A 22,220-nucleotide genomic window follows, 5' to 3' on the forward strand; every position below is an offset into this window, starting at 1 on the left:
ATGGGGAATCAAAATGAATTTGTTTGCGTTCTGCATTAAAACAAATGGCTGCGATTAGTTTCTCCCCAAGGAGATGTACTGTGGTGTCTGGCTCTTATCCAGCTCCAAGTATACTATACAGACCGTTATAATAATCGCAGGTCAGCTATTCTGTTCAAAAGGTCGTTACGTTTTTCATTGTAAATACTGAGTGATCTGATAGTATTATGTTATGAAGGTGTGGACATTCTACTCTACTTATACTAGAAAATATCAAAGAAATACATCAATGATATGTAATGAATACTCCAGTTTATTTCTGTGAAATTAGCAGCTTCTTCTACTTATATTACTCATCATTAGATTATCTGTGTAGGTTTATGTTATCCTCAATAAAATATGTTTTGTTGCTCCAAGATTTCCTTAAATAGTTCTGCAGGCAAAGGACAATCCCTTTGTCATCTTGTTACATTTAAACCAACACTTATTCAGGTGATTTAATTCTTTATAAAAGAAAAGTTACTGCAGTAAAGAACAGAATGGATGAAAACTCATTTAGCTTACCAATTAGAGAGAGACAAGAATTCCTTCCATCATAGAGATCACTTCTTTTGACAAAGTATGCCTGAGGCAACACTTCCAAATCATAAAATACTCTATATTTAGCAATTTATATTTATTTTTCATCATGTAGCTGTGATTCAATACACATAAAACTTTTATAAGCACACATCTTTTTAATATTAGAAAATGTAAGTTTTTACTATCAACAGATTTTATTTTTAAAGCAATAAAAATAAAGAGGAGCAACAACACACTATATTAAAGAAGAGCTACCATTTTACATGTTTTACTTCACAGTGCCTAGGATAGCTGAGCAACACATGCATGTGTGTGTGTGTGTGTGTGTGTGTGTGTGTGTGTGTGTGTGTAATTACACTGATAAAACTTCATAGTACTAAATAATTTACAGGGTTTAATATTTTTATGCTTAGAAGTATTTTTAAGTAAATAATACTGAGAAATCAGTGTGTCATATTAATTAGTAATAGTTTGTATAAAATATGTAGTAGGCTGAAGGTATAATAAACGTTATTTCACGGATTTCGTCGTTATTCCTGTTTAGTGAGACTTTGATCTGACTTCGTTTGATATATGAAGTTCAGCAAACTGTATGAAACGTTCAGGATCTGTGAAACAACAAATTACTGCAATGAAAAAGGCAAAACATATCAGCATTAGTATTATTACTTGTATATTTATAGAAATAGGAATTTACAATCTCGCCTCTATTGTATTTATATAAATATATAGAACAGTAAATCACACAATGGCATCTGTGTAGGCAGCTCACATAACAGCAATTATGACATCAGTGGCTTAATTGTAAATATTATTGTGCCAATCTACAGATCTTCTGTGCAATTCTCAAAATTCTGTTGAAATATTTTCGATTATAGTCGAGTTCAAAACATTAGTTATGACTTATATGAGTTGAGTTGCTTCATAGTAATGTCACTCAAAATAATTTTCATTTAACTTTAACAAAAGGTAGATACAACTGAAGCTTATCTTAGATTGTAAGGCACTCAGTATCACTTCTCAAATTTCATACTAGCTTTCTCAAATACTTCTTTACTAATTTTCCTTACATCTTTTATCTTTACTTTGGTTCATATCTTCTCAACTATTTAACTCTCAGTTCTCTGTCTTTTATATCTGTTATTATTCACTAATTGATGTCATCTATTCAAGGCATTTTCTGTGAGAAGTTAATGTGATTTATTACTAATTTTTAATTTTCCTGTCTCTTGGTAACTTAGAAGATAACGCCACATAATTTAAGTATGTTCCAAAATTTAAACTGCTCTACTATCACCATAATTACAAATCATTTTCATGTTCTAAAGTATCTAGTAGCATACTCAAGTACATTCTTATACATAACTGCTGATGAGTTCGTAAAGCTTCCTCTGAATTTTTGATAATCAATTATTTATCCAGTCATTTTTTAAAGAAATCAAGAGTTGTTTTCTTGATCAAATATAGATACACTTTCGTCATAATGAAAGAAAGATTCCTGAGGAATTTATTCACAAATAACTTTGTTTATTTACAGTAAATGTTTTTTTCTGCTATTTTTTCCATTTTCATAAAAATATGCAAAATAATAATTAAAAAACGTTTTAATTATTCACAAAGCGTTCTGAACTTGACTCACATACTTCAAGAACAAAAGATCTAAGCTGTTCTATAAATGTAATCATTAATACAGGTTTTTAACAGAAACAAGACAATGGCTGACAGCCCTCTGCAGTCATTACATTTTTTGCTTTTGATAAAGATTATGTTAATATACTAATGAGGGAGAAATTTTTATTTTAATGCCTGACTGATCTATAGTTTTCCCTATAAAAAATAAATTCGTGGAAACTATTTGTCTTGTTAAAATACCATGTTATCTCTTAAGATTCAGTATGATGTAGTCCTGAAACTGTCCTTTTTAAAGGCCATTCATTGTTCACTCGAATATTACTGAAGTTAATTTCTCACTAGGTGAGGTCTGTAAAATAAAACGACAACTAGACTGTTGTAACAGTAATAAATGTAGGTACTTCTGAACTATATTATGATGTGTGGTAGTCTTCTCCTCTTAGTAGTAAAATGGTATACTATAAATTATTAGTGGCTTTTGTTCACACATAGTTTGAACAATATTCAGCACACATATTAAAACTCTGTGTTCAGTTGTAGTTATTACAGTATATTTACATAATTATGAGAGATTCATGGTCATCAGCAAACCTCATACTCTATAGCTGTGCTAAGTTACTGAATGTGAATATCATCATTCAGTTTGGTGCAATTAGTTGCAGTGTTATTCTAAACGTTCTCTCAACACTCTAGCTGGTAATTCTCTTTCTTGTCTCAAGTCTTCAGCAAAACTGTGTCACCTAATTACGCATTTTAACAATTCAGTCATTAATGTGCTCCAAAAAGTTATATAAATCTACAGTATAATCAGAAATTTCACATAGCAGAGTTTGAGCAGCAGATTACCAAAAATCCTACTTCATTCAGTGATGGTCAGATTATTATCACAGAGTGCTTATGATTTCAGACAGGATATACAGTAGCACAATATATGTTATATCCTCATTTGGGTCATCATATTTGGTCATTGTGAAATACCATTAACAAAATGAATAAATGCTTTTAAAGAAATTATCTTATAATTAATAGACAACTGCAGTCCTGATTGCACTAAACAGTAACATAAATGCAGTGCTGCTGCAGAATGCATGTAAATTAACTGAAGAAACTCTGCCTGTGTTTTGCAGGACGTATTGTAGCAATGAACTATAAAATTCTCTTTGCCAGCTGCTTTGCTATGTCTACCACATTAAACACTAAAATCGACAGAATTTGATCTCTAATAATAGAACCAATTAAGACTGCAGTGAACAGTGACATGGCATAATGCTGATCATAAATTTTCGCCACATTTATCCTGAAAGTCATAACTCACCAACCAATTTATTGAGGCAGACGTATAATCCTAACACCTAACAACTTACTGCAATTTCACCCATGGGTAGTGTTATGGTGACTGATAGTGTCACTGTGCTCATTGTGAGTATTCCTGTTGCCTGGATGATCTGAAACAGGCTAGCTCTCTATCAGTATCTGAACTATTTAATTTACCATACAAGTAGCTGATTCTTCATTATGATTGCTGGCAAATCTATTCACAGCAACTGTAACCCCTAGACTTTCTCTTGGCATCATCATAAGTAAACCAAACTACTTTTCAATAGTCTGTTTACCCTGCTTATAGTTTTGTGCCCTCATCACACACATTTTCTAAGACAGTAATCTGAAGTTTGGTATCCATTGACTGCTATAAAACTCAATTACTGAATAAATAAATAGATCATACATACAAAACAATGAACAAAGCATAAATATTAAATGATACTTGCTTAATTGACCAGAAGCAACATCTGTCTCAACAGTCTGTCAGCTAATGAGTTCAAAAGAGCATAACTTTTACAAAATACACGCAAGGTAGCTGATGCTTTCGTTACAAAACAGAGATAATAAGTAAAAAAAAAGTTATTATTGCCATGATGTTTGGAGTTATCCTCTTACAGTGTCATCAGTAATTTAATTTATATCTCTTATTGAATAACAATAATTTTGTTGGTCGTCTTATGTAACACATAAAACTGTATCTCAACTCACACTGTATCAATCGCTTTACATCCATCTTCCTGTTATAGTGCAGAGGTCCTACTTGTCAGTTTCATGTCCAGAAATACAACAATCAATAATGATGCATACTATGCTACCCTTGGATGTTTTCGTAGAGATATCTAGAGCTGGTGAAGAGAGAAGCTCTTGTGTGAAATTCTTCTGTCGCATGACAATCCACATCGGCATACTGCCGGGCACTCACAAGCCTTTCTGCGTAAGAAATTCTGGTGGGCATGTTCCTGTATCCTCCCAACAATCCGGACCTGCCACCATCGGACATTTTCCACCTGAAGGATGCTATTGTGATCTAGTTGAGTAGCCAAGTGGCCACACAACATGAAGAGGTTGTACAGAAATATGTGCTGAGGTACAAGAAGTACCCCAAAGTCAAAGAGAACTACGTGAAAACATATACAAGCTATGTGCTAAAAGGTGTATATTCAATTTTTATATTATTACTAAGAAATATCTTGAAATGGCGAAACGTTATGTACTTTCATAACGACTCTCATATTTCACCTAGGCATTTAATGCTAAATTAACTTCCGACTTCGTTTCATACATACGAACCATGTTGCTTTCGTACTGATAAAAGCTGGTAGCTTTTTCTCCCCTGGTTTTAAAATGTGAGCAGGCACTGAAATCCTCGTTTGCAATCCAATCGATAAATCATTGTGGTCTCAGTTAAAAAACTGTGCTGTGTTCAGAGTCAAGTAATATTTTTTGAAGGACAGCATTTTCGCTTTTGATTGTTACCTTTACTTAAATAATACCATAACTTCAGAAGTTCATACATACCACGTTGAAAGAATTCTTTTGGACGTGTGTGGAGCTAGTCATCCACCATGGTTTTCACCTCTTCGTCACTTCTGAAAATCCTTCTTCGATGGGAACTGATTACCGCAGAAGTTAATCCCCATAGTGCTCAGAGCCATTTGAACCATTTGAACCTTCTTCGATTGACATCACTAGGTGAAAGACAGTAGGAGCGAGGACTGGTGAATAAGGAGAAAGCACAAGACATTCAGATTTAATTTCTTACATGTTGTCATGCTGAAGCAATACTCCAGATGTTAAAAGCCCTCGTCGTTTCCTATTGACTGCAGAGTGAAGTCGATTTTTCAACGTGTCTAAATGAGAAGTACTGGTTACCGTCACTCCCTTGCCCATATGAAGTTCAAAAATTGCCCCTGGCAATGATCTGCACCACCATTCCTTGCTTGACCTTTCCGTTTCTAGTTGGTGATAGTAGACCCAAGCCTCATTGCCTCTAACAGTTTTTCCCCGAAAAGCATCGCCTTCGTTAGTGGAAAGGATGCAAAAGCTCTTCACAGGCATTGACAATACCTTCTTTCCATTCAGCAGAACTGACATGGCATCCATCTTGCAGACACCTGATGGAAGTATATCGTGAACAATATTCTGCACTGAACCAGTACTAATCTTCAGACTTGAGGCTATTTCGTTCAAAGGGACGCGACTGTTCTCCTTTACAAGCTCTTCCACTAGCGCAATTTCTCGCCCGTCACTATGGGGTGAGCCTACCCTAGTCTTGAGGCATCCTCCACAAAAGCTACACAGCTTTCAATCTTCTCACACCACCTGTAAACCTGCTGCAACGAAAAACACAAATCACCGTACTGCGCTGTCATTCTGCGATGAATTTCGATTCACTGGACACATTTACTATACAAAGAACGCATCACATATCACTGCCCACTCGTTGTGCTTGTTGCCAGCAGGGTAGGTTATTGTGAACGCTGCTGCCTTCCCCTGCATCGTAGCATCACTATGGCATCTCTCGGTCACTTTCTGTACCTCAAGGTACACCTCAGTCACCTAACAAATGCATCGCACAACTTTTCGAAATTTTATGGAACTTCTAAGGTTTTCATTCGAATCCTCCTCGTATATCTATAAATACTATATGACAATTGTTACTGAAAATTAGTCCAAATGCAGCAAAAGTTCATATAGTCGTAGGACTTAATGGTGTTTTCTCATGTGTTTCAAGAAATCGCTAAACTTTAAGATGAGCTGTTGCTTGTTGGTGTAGATAGTTCATAGTTTCTAGCATTTCGCTTGCGCTCGCACCATACGAGTCAAATGTTACATACTTCTTTCAGCGGGCTAGGTAGCTTATCAAGCTTGACAATATATCAGGAAATCTCGAGTCATTTCGAACGTGAGTATCGTTTTCCCAGCCGCATGGGGGAAAAACCTTGGTGGAAACTGATTGCAACAGGATATAAAACTGTTCACAAATTATACCTTGAGGCGACAGACTTGAAGATGAATCGCAGGCCAGACCGAAACTGGAAGTCGGTAATAACAGTATCTGTGAGCCAAGAGGGTGTTCCTCCATTTATTATACACTACTGGCCATTAACATTGCTACACCAAGAAGAAATGCAGATGATAAACGGGGATTCGTTGGACAAATATACTATACTAGAACTGACATGTGATAACATTTTCACGCAATTTGGGTGCATAGATCCTGAGAAATAGGTACCCAGAACTACCACCTCTGGCCGTAATAACGGCCTTGATACGTCTAGACACTGAGTCAAACAGAGCTTTGATGGCGTGCACAGGTACAGCTGCCCATGCAGCTTCAACGCGACACCACAGTTCATCAAGAGTAGTGACTGGCGTATTGTGACGAGTCAGTTGCACGGCCACCATTGACTAGACGTTTTCAGTTGGTGAGAGATCTGGAGAATGTGATGGCCAGGGCAGCAGTCGAAAATTTTCTGTATCCGAAAAGGCCCGTACAGGACCTGCAACACGCGGTCGTGCATTATCCTGCTGAAATGTAGGGTTTCGCAGTGATCGAATAATGGGTAGAGCCACGGGTCGCAACACACCTGAAGTGTAACGTCCACTGTTCATGGTGCCGTCAATGCGAATAAGAGTTGACAGAGACGTGTAACCAATGGCACCCCACACCATCACGTCGGGTGATAGGCCACTATGGCGATGACGAATACACGCTTCCAATGTGCGTTCACCGCGATGTAGCCAAACACGGATGCGACCATCATGATGCTGTGTACAGAACCTGGATTCATCCGAAAAAATGACGTTTTGCCATTCGTGCACCCAGGTTCGTCGTTGAGTACACCATCGCACGCGCTCCTGTCTGTGATGCAGCGTCAACGGTAGCCGCAGCCATAGTCTCCGAGCTGATGGCCCATGCTGCTGCAAACGTCCTCGAACTGTTTGTGCCGGCCGCGGTGGTCTAGCGGTTCTAGGCGCGCAGTCCGGAACCGCTCGACTGCTACGGTCGCAGGTTCGAATCCTGCCTCGGGCATGGATGTGTGTGATGTCCTTAGGTTAGTTAGGTTTAAGTAGTTCTAAGTTCTAGGGGACTGATGACCACAGTAGTTAAGTCCCATAGTGCTCAGAGCCATTTGAACCATTTTTGAACTGTTTGTGCAGATGGTTGTTGTCTTGCAAACGTCCCCATCTGTTGACTCAGGGATCGAGACGTGGCAGCACGATCCGTTACAGCCATGCGGATAAGATGCCTGCCATCTCGACTGTTAGTGATGCGAGGTCGTTGGGACCCAGCACGGCGTTCCGTATTACCCTCCTGAACCCACCTATTCCATATTCGGGTAACAGTCATTGGATCTCGACCAACGCGAGCAGCAAAGTCGCGATACGATATACCGCTATTGAGATAGGCTACAGTCCAACCGTTATCAGTCGGAAACGTGACGGTATGCATTTCTGCTCCTTACACGAGGCATCGCAACAACGTTTGACCAGGCAACGCCGGACAAATGCTGTTTGCGTATGAGAAATCGGTTGGAAACTTTTCTCATGTGAGCACGTTGTAAGTCGCCAACCTTGTGTGAATGCTCTGAAAAGATAATCATTTGCATATCACAGCATTTTCTTCCTGTCGGTTAAATTTCGATTCTGTAGCACGTCATCTTGTGGTGTGGCAATTTTAATGTCCAGAAGTGTAACAACTTTGGTCATGGTTCCTGTGATATGGGCCAGCTATGAAATCCCTCACGACACTGTGTGTTACTATGGTGATGATAAGAACATATGAACGTTGTAAACACTCACTTCTACTGAGGCCCCCTGACGCAAACCTGTCATTATAACACAGCTGTACGGTAACAGATAAGTCACTATGTTCAGTGACGCGCACCTGCAACAGGGTCTCCCTGGACAGCATGTAAAGTCCACCTATCTTGAGCTTGAGAGCCCTCGAGGAGACCAAGCTGAGCAAGAGGACCAGACGCCAGGAGCGGACGTCCGCCTCGGGCCAGTCGCCACTGAAGACTGATCGCGGCAACTGCTCACTCTGCAAACAAAGAAAACTGGTCTGCACTTCCCTACGGAGATTCTAAATTTGACACAGAAAGGATTGCAGTACTCAGCTATAAAGAAACTTTGATAATCTGCCCAATGAAATAAAATGTTGTTTCCACATACAGAGGTTTCTAATTAATAGCTCGTTCTGTACTATAGAGTAATTCTTGAATAGAAATGAGTGGCTAGTTATTAACTTTTAAACTACATACATGCAGCTATATGATAGCTCCATGCTTCGTGGAGAGACTCTGCTTAAGAGGTGCGAAGGGAAACCTCTTCACCTTGTGTACCGTCTGTGGCAAAATTAATTATTGTTTCCAATGTTAATCTTGACGCGAAGAATATATCTGTGTTTTCGTGCAAGGTGAATAAATTTTGTTTCTCAGGGAGCGCGCATGCGTTTCAGAATTGAGACTAGATAATAACATGTTTGTTTACAGGAGTTTACTCTACAAGGTGCAATAGTGTAATTTCAAAGGCTGGGAATTTCTACTGTACTTTCAAAACTAGTTCAAACATGGCGATGGGGCACGTTTAGGCTTTTATGTAGGGGCGTCTCTAGCACTAGTTTGAAATTAAGATGCTCCCGTCAAGGAAACTTTATGGCGACAGCAACTAGAAATGCAACCAAAAAAATGAATGGGAAGGAGAATAAAGGGTATGAATTGCTAAAACAACTGTTAGAACCTAATGAATCTCAAGCTGAAGGAGTTAATTCTATGAGAGTAAGAACAATAAAAAAGAAAAATGTGTATAGGCCTACTTCTGACGTGATCATTAGTGCTCCGTCCAAAGGCGTTTTCATATGATCACTCTCCATGAAAGAGGCGCCCGTACCCGAGAGCAAGGGGGGCCGCTGTTTCAAGAAAATGATTTAGAAGTCAGTATTACGTAGGATTTTAACAGGATCTGAATTAGATTTTTATGGCTACTAAAAAGTCATTATTCACCTTCCAAAATATTGAAAATACACCATACCCTCAGGTCTAGTTGTATGGCCCACAACAAAAACAAAAATACATTGAATCGAACAGAAATTTTTTTTCATGTACAAGACAGTTTCATTCTATAACGGCTGAGGTTTAAATTGCCCTTCAGTCTTTAGACAATTTTTACAACCATTGTTTGTAATAATGATCATATTAATAGCAAATAAAAATAGTGAAGAACAGTATTCATGAGGTTTCCCTAATTGGATGCAAAATGTATCGAACTGATGTCGTTTTAAAGCTTGTAGAATGCTTTAAATTGCAGAATGTCTTTGTCTGTAGATTGACTCCAGCTATGATTTAATAAATGTTAAGTTGAACTTTTTTGCAAATAACTTACCTCCCCCATTAACTTTAGGGAATAATTTCTAAATTTTCTATTTTTATAAACGGTGAAAGGAAATCTTAAGAAACTCTTCACGTGAGTAGGTCGTCAACCGCACAATCAAATGTTCATTGTGGTTTACTGGACCACTATCACGTCTTTTCTTATAAATAGTTTTGAATCATTCAATGTGAGACGCCAAGTCAGATCGTAATTCTCCTTTTATAAAAGAAATTCTTCTAGATAATGTAATGTTCGGTATTGTGTAAAATTCCGCTGAACGCTAAAATGAGATTTTGTGCTTTAAAGTAACTTAATAGTTTACTTCGTATTCTCCTCAAATCATCCCCAACGGCCTTCCCCTTAGGTAACATACACGAACAAATTAAAATACTTATTTAAAATTTAGAACATGTGATCCATACTCAGTACAATTAGCTTTTTTCATTGGAGACATGCTTCCGTGGCCACCAACAGTAAGAGAAGGCGACAACTAGAAGAGGAAAAGGCTACCGTTTTATAACGTGTGAGTTGTTTGTTTGCTGCGTATACTCAAATTATTTTGAGTCGAAATTACTGTTTTAGGACATACTAACAGATCTTAAAAAATTAATAAGAATAGGGAGTATCTTTAACAGTGACGTCAGTGGATCTAGCAACATCTACCACAAGGTTTATCCTGGCTGTCAAGGACCACCTCATTCGTATAGAACGAGTGTCTCGGAAGCACTATCTTACGTGCTCAGTCAGGACACGCTGTATAGGCCCTGCCTCTTGGCAGGGTGCACTGATGGAGAGTAGTACTGACCTGATTGATGATCCTCTGGCCGAGCAGACAAAAGAGCACCACTTGGTAAGCGTAAAGCGTCGAACCCATCAACATCTTAAGGGTTTCCATTACCTCTCCATCCTCCTGCAACAACTGAAACAACAGTCTTTAGATGTGCGTTGCCCTCGAAGATATTCAGATTAACTTTTTAGTTACAGCCAGCGTACAGAATTTTCTTTTATAATACCACATAAAACTATGTGCAATGACTTCTTAATGCTACAACGGAAGTAATCACTCATAATCTGGATTCCTTCTTCTTGAAAGCAATTTGCAATGTTTCGTTTCCTGGCAACAAAATATTGTCGAGGGATTACTTCAAGTATGGCAGCCTACTTGAAAAGTTTCTCTGTTTGTTACGACTCTACATGAGTAAATTTATTAAACTCCGTTACCTGTAAAAGAATAAATGTGTAACATTGCTTAGTGCTTACAACTAACGCGTTTTCAGATATGCAATCCCCTCTTATGTATATTGTTGTCCACTATATTTAATTTCATGTTTTATTCTATGTATAAATGAACTATGAAGTCTGTTGAAAATGTGTAGACATTTAACTTTACGTAATGATAAGCTGCGTGATAGCGCGCAACCAGAGATAACATACCAGATACTATTGCAACAGAGCGTTGTGCTCTCTGGAAAACGGGGAACATTCACTCTTTGTAGTTTGTTCATATAAAGAAGGAGAGACCTGTAATGAAGTGGAACTAATACATTCTGAGATTTTATGGAGATACTGAATACAGTTTCCAGAATATGTTATTTGAGAGGACACCTTGATAAATTTGTAACTGACAGAATTACGACCGATTGTTGCCAAATTTTGAACTGCGAGTGTGACTAATAAATGTCAGGAATTAGTTATACCTAATTTTAAGAATATATGGTATTAATTTTCAGGCACGTCTCCAGAGTTTTTCTTTCAGTTGCCTAAATCTCAGTATTCATATTTAAAGATTTATTTCTACGCAAGTTGTTGGAATGTGTGAAGGATGAAAGTTAAACAGGGACTGCAGCTCGGTCGTTGCTTTTTGAGCAATTTGTCTGATTAAGTAATTTCGTTTCGTAAGTACAACTAATGAATAACCCATTCATCCTCTACGAAATGCGCCGCAGTCACGCAATTGTAGACTCCTAGCTACTTATAATCACGACACAACACAGAACGGAACAGTGGAAGCTTTTGATAATGTACTATAATTAGCGCATTTCAGCTCTGATAGATCACAGCTTCATCGAACTTATGAAATCACGCACACCTTAAAAAGGTGTTCAGAAATTAGATCTGAGTTGACAGAACGAGGTTTCAGTCATAATTTATTGAACTGAAATGGTCAGATTCCTAAGACAAAACTTTTATTCACTCACAATGTTTCCCAGTAGTTAAAGACTTTTTGGATTTCCATTTTCAGTTACATACAGACAAAACATTATTATTGTAGGAATACATCTCAGAGCAAAGTAAGTTCCAAGCATTCTTGGAAGTTCACTCTTGTTTCATGACAGCATACAGTTCTTACTTTTGAACGAAGAGTGTTTCAAAACACTCTCTGTCTTTTTAAGCAGTATATTAAATCATATTGCCCTAAAGTTAAATAATTAAGACATTCTTATTAAAAATATATTTTCTAAACTAAGTGAAGTATTGTGTGTTTATCATGTTACACTAGTGAACTTAAGAAGCTTCTCACATATGTTTAAGGGAGATAATTAAAATGTGTTCTGCTTAGAATCTGAATCATCATCATCATCTTTTAAGACTGATTAAGCCTTTCAGCGATCAGTCTGGAGAATAGTCCCCCTTATAAAATTCCTCTATGATCCCCTATTCAGTGATAACATTGGTGCCTCTTCTGATGTTAAGCCTATTACTTCAAAATCATTCTTAACCGAATCCAGGTACCTTCTCCTTGGTCTACCCCGACTCCTCCTACCCTCTACTGCTGAACCCATGATTCTCTTGGGTAACCTTGCTTCTCCCATGCGTGTAACATCTAAGCCTGTTCGCCCTGACTGCAACATCTATAGAGTTCATTCCCAGTTTTCCTTTGATTTCCTCACTGTACACACCCTCCTGCCATTGTTCCCATCTACTAGTACCTGCTACTTTCATATCCGTAACCTAAACCTTATTGATAACGTAACCTGAATCCACCCAGCTTTCGCTCCCATGCAACAAAGTTGGTCAAAAGATTGAACGGTGCACAAATAACTTAGTCTTGGTACTGACTTCCTTCTTGCAGAAGAGAGTAGATTGTAGCTGAGCGCTCACTGCAGTAGCTTTGCTACACCTCGCTTCCAGTTCTTTCACTATGTTGCCATCCTGTGAGAATATGCATCCTAAGTACTTGAACCCGTCCACTTGTTCTAACTTTGTTCCTCCTATTTGGCACTCAGTCCGTTTATATCTCTTTCCCACTGACATTACTTTTGTTTTGGAGATGCTAATCTTCATACCATAGTCCTTACATTTCTGATCTAGCTCTGAAATATTACTTTGCAAACTTTCAATGGAATCTGCCATCAGAACTAAGTCATCTGCATATGCGAGACTGCTTATTTTGTGTTCACCTATCTTAATCTCACCCAGCCAGTCTATTGTTTTCAACATATGATCCATAAATCATAAGAACAACAGTGGAGCCAGGTTGCATCCTCGTCTTACCCCTTAAACTACTCTGAACCATGAACTCAGTTTACCGTCAACTCTAACTGCTGCCTGACTATCAATGTAAAGACCTTTAGTTGCTTGCAAAAGTTTGCCTCCTATTCCATAATCACGTAGAACAGACAATATCTTCCTCCTAGGAACCCGGTCATATGCCTTTTCTAGATCTATAAAACATAGATACAATTCCCTATTCCACTCTTAACACTTCTCCATTATTTGCCGTATGCTGAAGATATGGTCCTGACAACCTCTAAGAGGCCTAAAGCCACTCTGATTTTCATCCAATTTGTCCTCAACTAATACTCGCACTTTCCTTTCAACAATACCTGTGAAGATTTTACCCGCAACGCTGATAAAAGAGATACCTCTGTAGTTGTTACAATCTTTTCTGTTTCCATGTTTAAAGATTGGTGTGATTACTGCTTTCGCCCAGTCTGATGGAACCTGTCCCGACTCCCACGCCATTTCAATTATCCTGTGTAGCCATTTAAGACCTGACATTCCACTGTATTTTATTAATTCCGACTTAATTTCATCCACCCCGCAGCTTTATTGCACTGCAATCTATTGACCATTTTCTCCACTTCCTCAAATGTGATCCTATTTCCATCACCATTCCTGTCCCATTGTACATCGAAATCTGAAACATTACTGATCGTATTTTCACCTACATTGAGAAACTCTTCAAAATATTCCCTCCATCTCCCCAAGGCATCGACACGATTCACCAGCAGTTTTCCTGACCTGTCCAAAATACTTGTCATTTCCTTCTTACCTCCCTTTCGAAGACTGCTAATTACACTCCAGAATGGTTTTCCAGCAGCTTGACCCAAGGTCTCCAACCTGTTTCCAAAGTCTTCCCAAGATTTCTTCTTGGATACTGCAATTATCTGTTTGGCTTGGTTTCTTTCTTCAACATAAATTTCTCTGTCTACCTGAGTTCTAGTATGTAGCCATTTTTGATATGCCTTCTTTTTCCTTTTACAGGCTGCCTTGACTGTATCAGTCCACCAAGCTGTTTCCTTCACCCTACCTTTACACACTACTGTTCCAAGACATTCTTTGGCCACTTCTAGTATTGTGTCCCTGTACTTTGTCCATTCCTTTTCCAGTGACCATAATTGACTACATTCAACTAACTGGTACCTTTCTGAGATTGCTGTTATGTACTTGTGTCTGATTTACTTATCGTGAAGTTTCTCCACTCTTATCCTCCTACACATGGACCTGACCTCCTGCTCTTTCAGCCTCACAATACCAATTTCACTGCAGATTAAATAGTGATCAGTGTCATCAAAGAATCCCCTGAATACAAGTGTGTTGCTCACAGCCTTCCTGAATTCCTGATCTGTTATTATATAGTCAATGACAGATCTGTTTCGCCTGCCTTCCCAAGTATACCGGTGAATGTTCTTATGTTTAAAAAAGGAGTTTGTGATTACTAAGCCCATACTGGCACAGAAATCCAAGAGTTGTTTCCCATTCCTGTTGGCCTCCATATCCTCTCCAAATTTACCCATAACCTTTTCATACCCTTTTGTTCGATTTCCAATCCTGGCATTAAAATCACCCATGAGCAGAACACTGTCCTTGTCCTTTACTCTAACAACTACATCACTGAGTGTGTCATAAAAACTATCCATCTTATCTTGATCTGTCCCTTCACAATGCGAATATACTGACACAATCCTAGTTTTCTTGCTAGACACTGACAAATCTATCCACATCTGTCGTTCATTTACGTACCTTATTGCAACTACGCTGGGTTCCATTTCTTTCCTGATGAAAAGCCCTACACCCCATTGTGCTATTCCTGCTTTGACTCCTGACAGGTAGACCTTGTATTCTCCCACTTCCTCTTCTTTCTCACCCTTACCCGAATGTCACTAACAGCTAAAACGTCCAATCCCATCTTACTTGCAGCCTCAGCTAGCTCTACCTTCTTCCCAGAGTAGCCCCCATTAATATTAATAGCTCCCCATCTCGTAACCATTCGTTTGCCGAGTTGTATCTTAGGAGTCCCTGGTTTGTCAATTAGAGGTGGGACTCCGTCACCTCCAAAGGTCCAAGGCATTTTGTTCTGATTGTTACCAGCATCATATTTATTGTACCAGGGAAGCAGGTTGCTAGCCTTACTTGCCCCGGGTAAGTCTGAATGCCTTGTAAAATATACAGATATGCAGTTTCTCTTACTTCAGTGACGTTATTATTTCTTTAGAAAAATTATGATTTTTTTGTCCTCCTATTATAACTTGTTTATGGCATGTGTATGACTCACCTTTGACTTATGGCATATAAACAAAAATATTTAAGGGATATGACAGTGGGAAATCCTTGCTTTAGGTCAGTGCGTTTGACCTAATTCACTAGCCATGTGCAAATGTGAAACATGCATTATGATGCATTTAATTTTTCTTTTGACCTGATTTACTAGCCACGTGCAAATGTGAAACATGCGTTATGATGCATTTAATTTTTCTTTGTATATATTAGATCACATTCCCACAGATTCTTGATAGTGGAGAAGATTGCCAATGTCCAACGTCACGAGTGACTTATCATAAAATCCGCTGTACGGAGAACGTTTTCTGCGTTTCCATGGTATTTATCAACTAAATGAACTTATAATTGCCAGAAACAAGAAAACATTGGCCTGGTATGTTTTGAACTGTTCCTTTATTTTCAACAAATGTAGAATCCTTCTTGAAAGTAACACCGCAAAAGTATAGGATTCTTGTTGTATATGAATATGTCGTTGTTCTAGTCTTGAGTCGAAAATTTGGTTTGATGCTGTGAGCTTCTACATCTCTGTGGAGTGACCACAAGATGCATGTGATAGAACCAGATTACTGTTGTAGTGAAGTCTTGGTCTCCTCTACAAATTTACCCCCTCATCCCTCCCCACACAAACACAAACTTTTCAGAATTATCAAACCAAACTCTCTCTTAATGCCTCATGAAGTGCCCTGCCATAATGTTAATTCTTTTAAAGACATAAATATGGGATCTAAAAAAGAATTTAATGTTGGTGATCATCAACCATTTAGTTCAAGATTTTGTATGAGGCACAAACAATGTCAACACTTAACGCCATTTGAGAATGTGTTCCGTGATTCAGGTAAATGCTTATCTTCTCTTTTGGCTGAAGACATCCAAGCTTAGAAGAGTCATACAGAAGTTTAATTTCTCGCTTCTCATTCAACACTGTGGGATGGAAAATTCTTAATTTACTTTTTCACATAGTCCTTAATAACTGACACTCTCAACAGTTAACATGGCTACCTCCGTTATCTAATAGCGAGAACATAATGACTTGTGTGACCTAGATGAAAACAGCAGTTGCAGTCTCATATTTTTCTGCAGTGGTAAGATCTCTAATGGAGTCTTATCAACCTAGTGCCCCAAATGAAAATGGCTTAGTAAAATACAGAGTGACACTGACAAGCAAGCCGTTGATGTGGCATGTAATCGAAGTGCTCTCACAATGTGACATAGGAGACACATGACATTATCTCTTCACTCGTATTTGTGTTTCCACGTCTTCGTAAATGGGCACCATACTTAGTGTCACTACAAAAATGTTTCTTTTGGACTGGTTTATTTTATATTACTTTATATTTATCCATCTGTGGACGCTTTTTTTATTATTATTTCGTTTGACATCAAGGATACATTACTTGAATTGAGCAGCAAAGACGCTAATAACTACCCATACCTGTTCCCCAGGCCTTTTTCTCTTCTCAGGTGATACAAGTATGAGAATATTAATCATAATCGGTTCTCTTATTGATCAGGCACTTAATGAAATATTCAAAAAAGTCAATTGTTTCAAAGCAAATGAATTGTCCTTAAATTCTGACAAATATGATTACAAACAGTTCGCAACTTCTTACATAACTCCACCAACTATAAAAATATTCTATTTAAACAATTAAATACTTATCAGAAGTAGAATATATAACGTTTCTGGGAGTACAGATGGATCACAACCTTAGTTGGTAACATATACCATAGAATTAATGAAGTACTTTAGTGCAGCTACACTTGCAGTATACATGATTACTGCTAAAGGTAATTTCAAAACGAGGATAGTTGTTCATTTTGCAGGTTTTATTCGCTAATGAGTTAGAGAATCATTTTTCTCGGAATCTTATCTTCCTGCAATAGTGTTTTCGTAATACATAAGTCTGATTCAAGAATTATATCTGAAGTTACTCTTCAACATCCTGCAGGGATGAGTTACAAAATAAACTTGATATTTTGACAACTGCTTCACAATACTTATATTGATCAATGTTCGTTGTCTTGTAAATATTTCCCTTTTCTCTATAAATAGTGACAAGCATGAATATACCAACCTCTATGAAGACTTTAAGAACTTAATATCTGGACAGAAATGAGTCAAATGTGTCAGTACACACTTTTTGAACAACCTACCAGACCATATTAAATAAGTTATCTTGCTAGATAACGTGATGGCGTTTATGACTGAATTAAACAACTATGTGTTACGCAGCTTATTCTGCTAATAACAGACCAAGATTATGGGATACCTAAGTCAAACACAACTATCGATAACATCCTCAGTTTACTCGCAACTGTGATCTTATCTCTTTCTTCGCTAATGTTTATTCTAATGGCAGTTTTAAAGGACAGGATTGACGTGTGTTGGACTAACACGTTATACTAAAGTATTCAAGAAAAACTTAATACTGTTCCAAAATAGTTCGCAACCTATTGACAGATTATTTGTTTATTTCAATGCAGAAGTTATTGGTCATAACATTTTTTACCCTGTAGATTCACTTTACATGAGTTATAACAAATGCCACATGGTTCGATTACTTTTCTAAATGTAATTTGTGTAATATTTCCGATTAATTTATTGTTCATTAAACAGAAAAACATTATATTCTAAAAATACACTTAACTTTCTCGTAAATATTCAGTATCTTGTAAAAGCTAAATACACACTGTCCTTTACACGTGGCGCATTTAAGAATCCCACAATTTTAAATAATTCAGCTTTATAAAATAACTTTTAGCATTTTTAAGGTTTTTTATCTCTACAAGAATGAAAAAAGATAAGTTTGTATAAAACTGTTAATAATACAAAAGCATATGTCATTATAATCATCAATTTGGACTATATAACTTGTAGAGCATTCTAGAAGTTCATGTTTTCATATATAGAACTGAAAACAGTTTTATTATAGACAACCCATCTACAACTTACGAGTATTTTGAACATTTAAAGTAGTATGGCGATAAGAGGTTTATCTGCATCCAGACGCTGCCAGTTACTTCACACTTACCACTGCAGTAGCGATGACATGGAAACAGATGGAGATCGTGTTGCAGATGAGAAGCACTGACGTCGCGCGACTTAACACTTTCTGCAGGAGGCCTACGCAACTGAAAAAAAACAAAAACAAAGGAGAGGCGTTGATACAAGTTTCAGTGTGTGAACCAATGTCAGTGTGTCTGGCATGACGACGCTGACGTGGCAGTTTTATTCAGGATCTGGAATGCGTGATTTATGTAATAAGCTTGTGTAGAGCCTATCAGAATGACTTCAGTTCCGCCTCTGTAACTGAGTGATTTGAGTGGTCTTCGCTGGTGGCTGACATGTTAAGGACCCAGGTTCGATTCCTGGTACTGCCAGGGATTTTTTTCCTCGGTGGAAGAACTGGTGTAGAATGCACTCAGTCTCGTGAGGTTAACGGAGGAGCTACGCGACAAATTACTAGCAGTTCCAAGGTAAAGAAGGCCCTACAACTATAGAGAGAGCTGTGTACTGACTGCCTCTCCATATGTACCTAATGACGCCATTGGTAGAAGATAAAAATTTGCTAGGTGGGATCTGAGTGGACCGTCTAGGTCCAGAATTTAACGTAGATGACTTTTGAAAATGCCTCGATAAAGATCTTGATAATAGACTCGATCGATCAAACACGACTGTAACATGTGCAGCCACCACTCGCCCCGTTCGTGGTGCCATACAATGATCTACTATTGCACCAATGGCCTAGGGATAGTGTCTACGATTAGTAATGTAAACGCCGTCGGTCCCGGGTGCGACCATCGCCACCACTTAAATTCTAAATACATTCCTGGAAATGGAAAAAAGGACACTTTGACACCGGTGTGTCAGACCCACCATACTTGCTCCGGACACTGCGAGAGGGCTGTACAAACAATGATCACACGCACGGCACAGCGGACACACCAGGAACCGCGGTGTTGGCCGTCGAATGGTGCTAGCTGCGCAGCATTTGTGCGCCGCCGCCGTCAGTGTCAGCCAGTTTGCCGTGGCATACGGAGCTCCATCGCAGTCTTTAACACTGGTAGCATGCCGCGACAGTGTGGACGTGAACCGTATGTGCAGTTGACGGACTTTGAGCGAGGGCGTATAGTGGGCATGCGGGAGGCCGGGTGGACGTACCGCCGAATTGCTCAACACGTGGGGCGTGAGGTCTCCACAGTACATCGATGTTGTCGCCAATGGTCGGCGGAAGGTGCACGTGCCCGTCGACCTGGAACCGGACCGCAGCGACACACGGATGCACGCCAAGACCGTAGGATCCTACGCAGTGCCGTAGTGGACCGCACCGCCACTTCCCAGCAAATTAGGGACACTGTTGCTCCTGGGGTATCGGCGAGGACCATTCGCAACCGTCTCCATGAAGCTGGGCTACGGTCCCGCACACCGTTAGGCCGTCTTCCGCTCACGCCCCAACATCGTGCAGCCCGCCTCCAGTGGTGTCGCTACAGGCGTGAATGGAGGGACGAATGGAGACGTGTCGTCTTCAGCGATGAGAGTCGCTTCTGCCTTGGTGCCAATGATGGTCGTATGCGTGTTTGGCGCCGTGTAGGTGAGCGCCACAATCAGGACTGCATACGACCGAGGCCCACAGGGCCAACACCCGGCATCATGGTGTGGGGAGCGATCTCCTACACTGGCCGTACACCTCTGGTGATCGTCGAGGGGACATTGAATAGTGCACGGTACATCCAAACCGTCATCGAACCCATCGTTCTACCATTCCTAGACCGGCAAGGGAACTTGCTGTTCCAACAGGACAATGCACGTCTGCATGTATCCCGTGCCACCCGACGTGCTCTAGAAGGTGTAAGTCAACTACGCTGGCCAGCAAGATCTCCGGATCTGTCCCCCATTGAGCATGTTTGGGACTGGATGAAGCGTCGTCTCACGCGGTCTGCACGTCCAGGACGAACGCTGGTCCAACTGAGGCGCCAGGTGGAAATGGCATGGCAAGCCGTTCCACAGGACTACATCCAGCATCACTACTATCGTCTCCATGGGAGAATAGCAGCCTGCATTGCTGCGAAAGGTGGATGTACACTGTACTAGTGCCGACATTGTGCATGCTCTGTTGCCTGTGTCTATGTGCCTGTGGTTCTGTCAGCGTGATCATGTGATGTATCTGACCCCAGGAATGTGTCAATAAAGTTTCCCCTTCCTGGGACAATGAATTCACGGTGTTCTTATTTCAATTTCCAGGAGTGTCAATTCATCAGAAATGGCGGCTGAAGTCTTCCAGCATAAGAAATCTCCCTCGTTCTGTTAATAGCCTTGGCCAAGAGGGCGGACGACCGGACGGAGGTTCGGGGCACACCCTTTCCCTTCAGATGCAAAATTGCCCTACAAGGCCAAAGTCTCAGCAATGATCAACGGCATGACGATGCAGAAGGCAATGGAAATCACTCCATTTAAGACACATATTGTGTACCCACAGGACATGTGGCGTGTAATTGAAAAAGTGTCGCAATGATCTCTGCATTGTCGAAAGATTCCGGACTAGTCCCACATTCAAATCTCCAGAAGTGATGATGAGGAAAAGATTGAATAACCAACGAAAGGATAACGTTTGCTAGGAGGATGTAAGGAGTTTAAACGTGGTAGGTAAGCTAGAAAATGTGAAAAGGGAAATTCTAAGACTCAGACCAGGTATATTGTGGCTATGCGAAGTGTAACGGAAAGGAGACAACGTTTTCTGATCAGACGAACAAAGGGTAACATCATAAGCGGCAGAAAATGGTGTGACGGGAGCTGGATTTCTTATGAATACGAGGATAGGGCAGAGAGTGAACTAGTGAACAGTCCACTGATAGAGTTGTTATGATCATAATCGACAGCAACCTTGTAAGGTGTACCCAAAAGCAGATACAGAATCAGATTACAATTTAGTAATGATGAAGAGTAGGCTCAAGATTAAGAGACTGGTCAGTAAGAAACAGTGTGCAAAGAAGTGGGATACGGAAGCGCTAAGGAATAAAGAGATTTGCCTGAAGGTCTCTACAGCTAAAGATCACAGAAGTTGGAAAGAAAACCATAGGTACTAGAAAGGTAACAGGCAGGAAACCTTGGATCACAGGAGAAATACTTCAGTTTAACGACGAAAGAAGGAAGTACAAAAACGTTTAGGGAATTGCAGGTATACAGAAATACAAGCCACCTAGGAATTTAGGAAATTGAGGACAAATGGATACATGAAAAACGTGAAGAAATCGAAAAAGAAGTGATTGTCGGAATGACTGACTCAACAGACAGAAAAGTCTAAACAACCTTCGGTGAAAGTAAAAATAAGAATGGTAACATTAAGAGTACAATAGAAATTCCATTGTTAAATGCAGAGGAGAGAGCGGATGGGTAGAAGGAAAACACTGAAGATCTTTATGAAGCGAAGGACTTGTTTAATGGCGTTAATGGCGTGATAGGAAAAGAAACAGGAGTAATGTGGAAAGAGATAGGGGATCTAGTGTTAGTATCAGAATTTAAGAGAGGTTTTGAAGACTTAATATCA

General features: G+C 39.4%; 1 protein-coding gene across 1 annotated transcript in view; it reads right to left on the reverse strand.

Annotated features, from left to right (window-relative positions):
* Nucleotides 1-868: 868 nt before the first annotated feature.
* LOC126285088 (uncharacterized) overlaps nucleotides 869-22,220 on the reverse strand; it is a 72,792-nt gene continuing 51,440 nt past the window's right edge. The window contains 4 exon segments of the mRNA XM_049984413.1: nucleotides 869-1,169; nucleotides 8,408-8,563; nucleotides 10,697-10,810; nucleotides 18,708-18,807. Coding sequence (XP_049840370.1) covers nucleotides 1,092-1,169; nucleotides 8,408-8,563; nucleotides 10,697-10,810; nucleotides 18,708-18,807 — 448 coding nt within the window. The 3' untranslated portion in view covers nucleotides 869-1,091.

Source organism: Schistocerca gregaria, chromosome 8, assembly GCF_023897955.1.
Source record: "Schistocerca gregaria isolate iqSchGreg1 chromosome 8, iqSchGreg1.2, whole genome shotgun sequence".
NCBI classification, from domain to species: domain Eukaryota; kingdom Metazoa; phylum Arthropoda; class Insecta; order Orthoptera; family Acrididae; genus Schistocerca; species Schistocerca gregaria.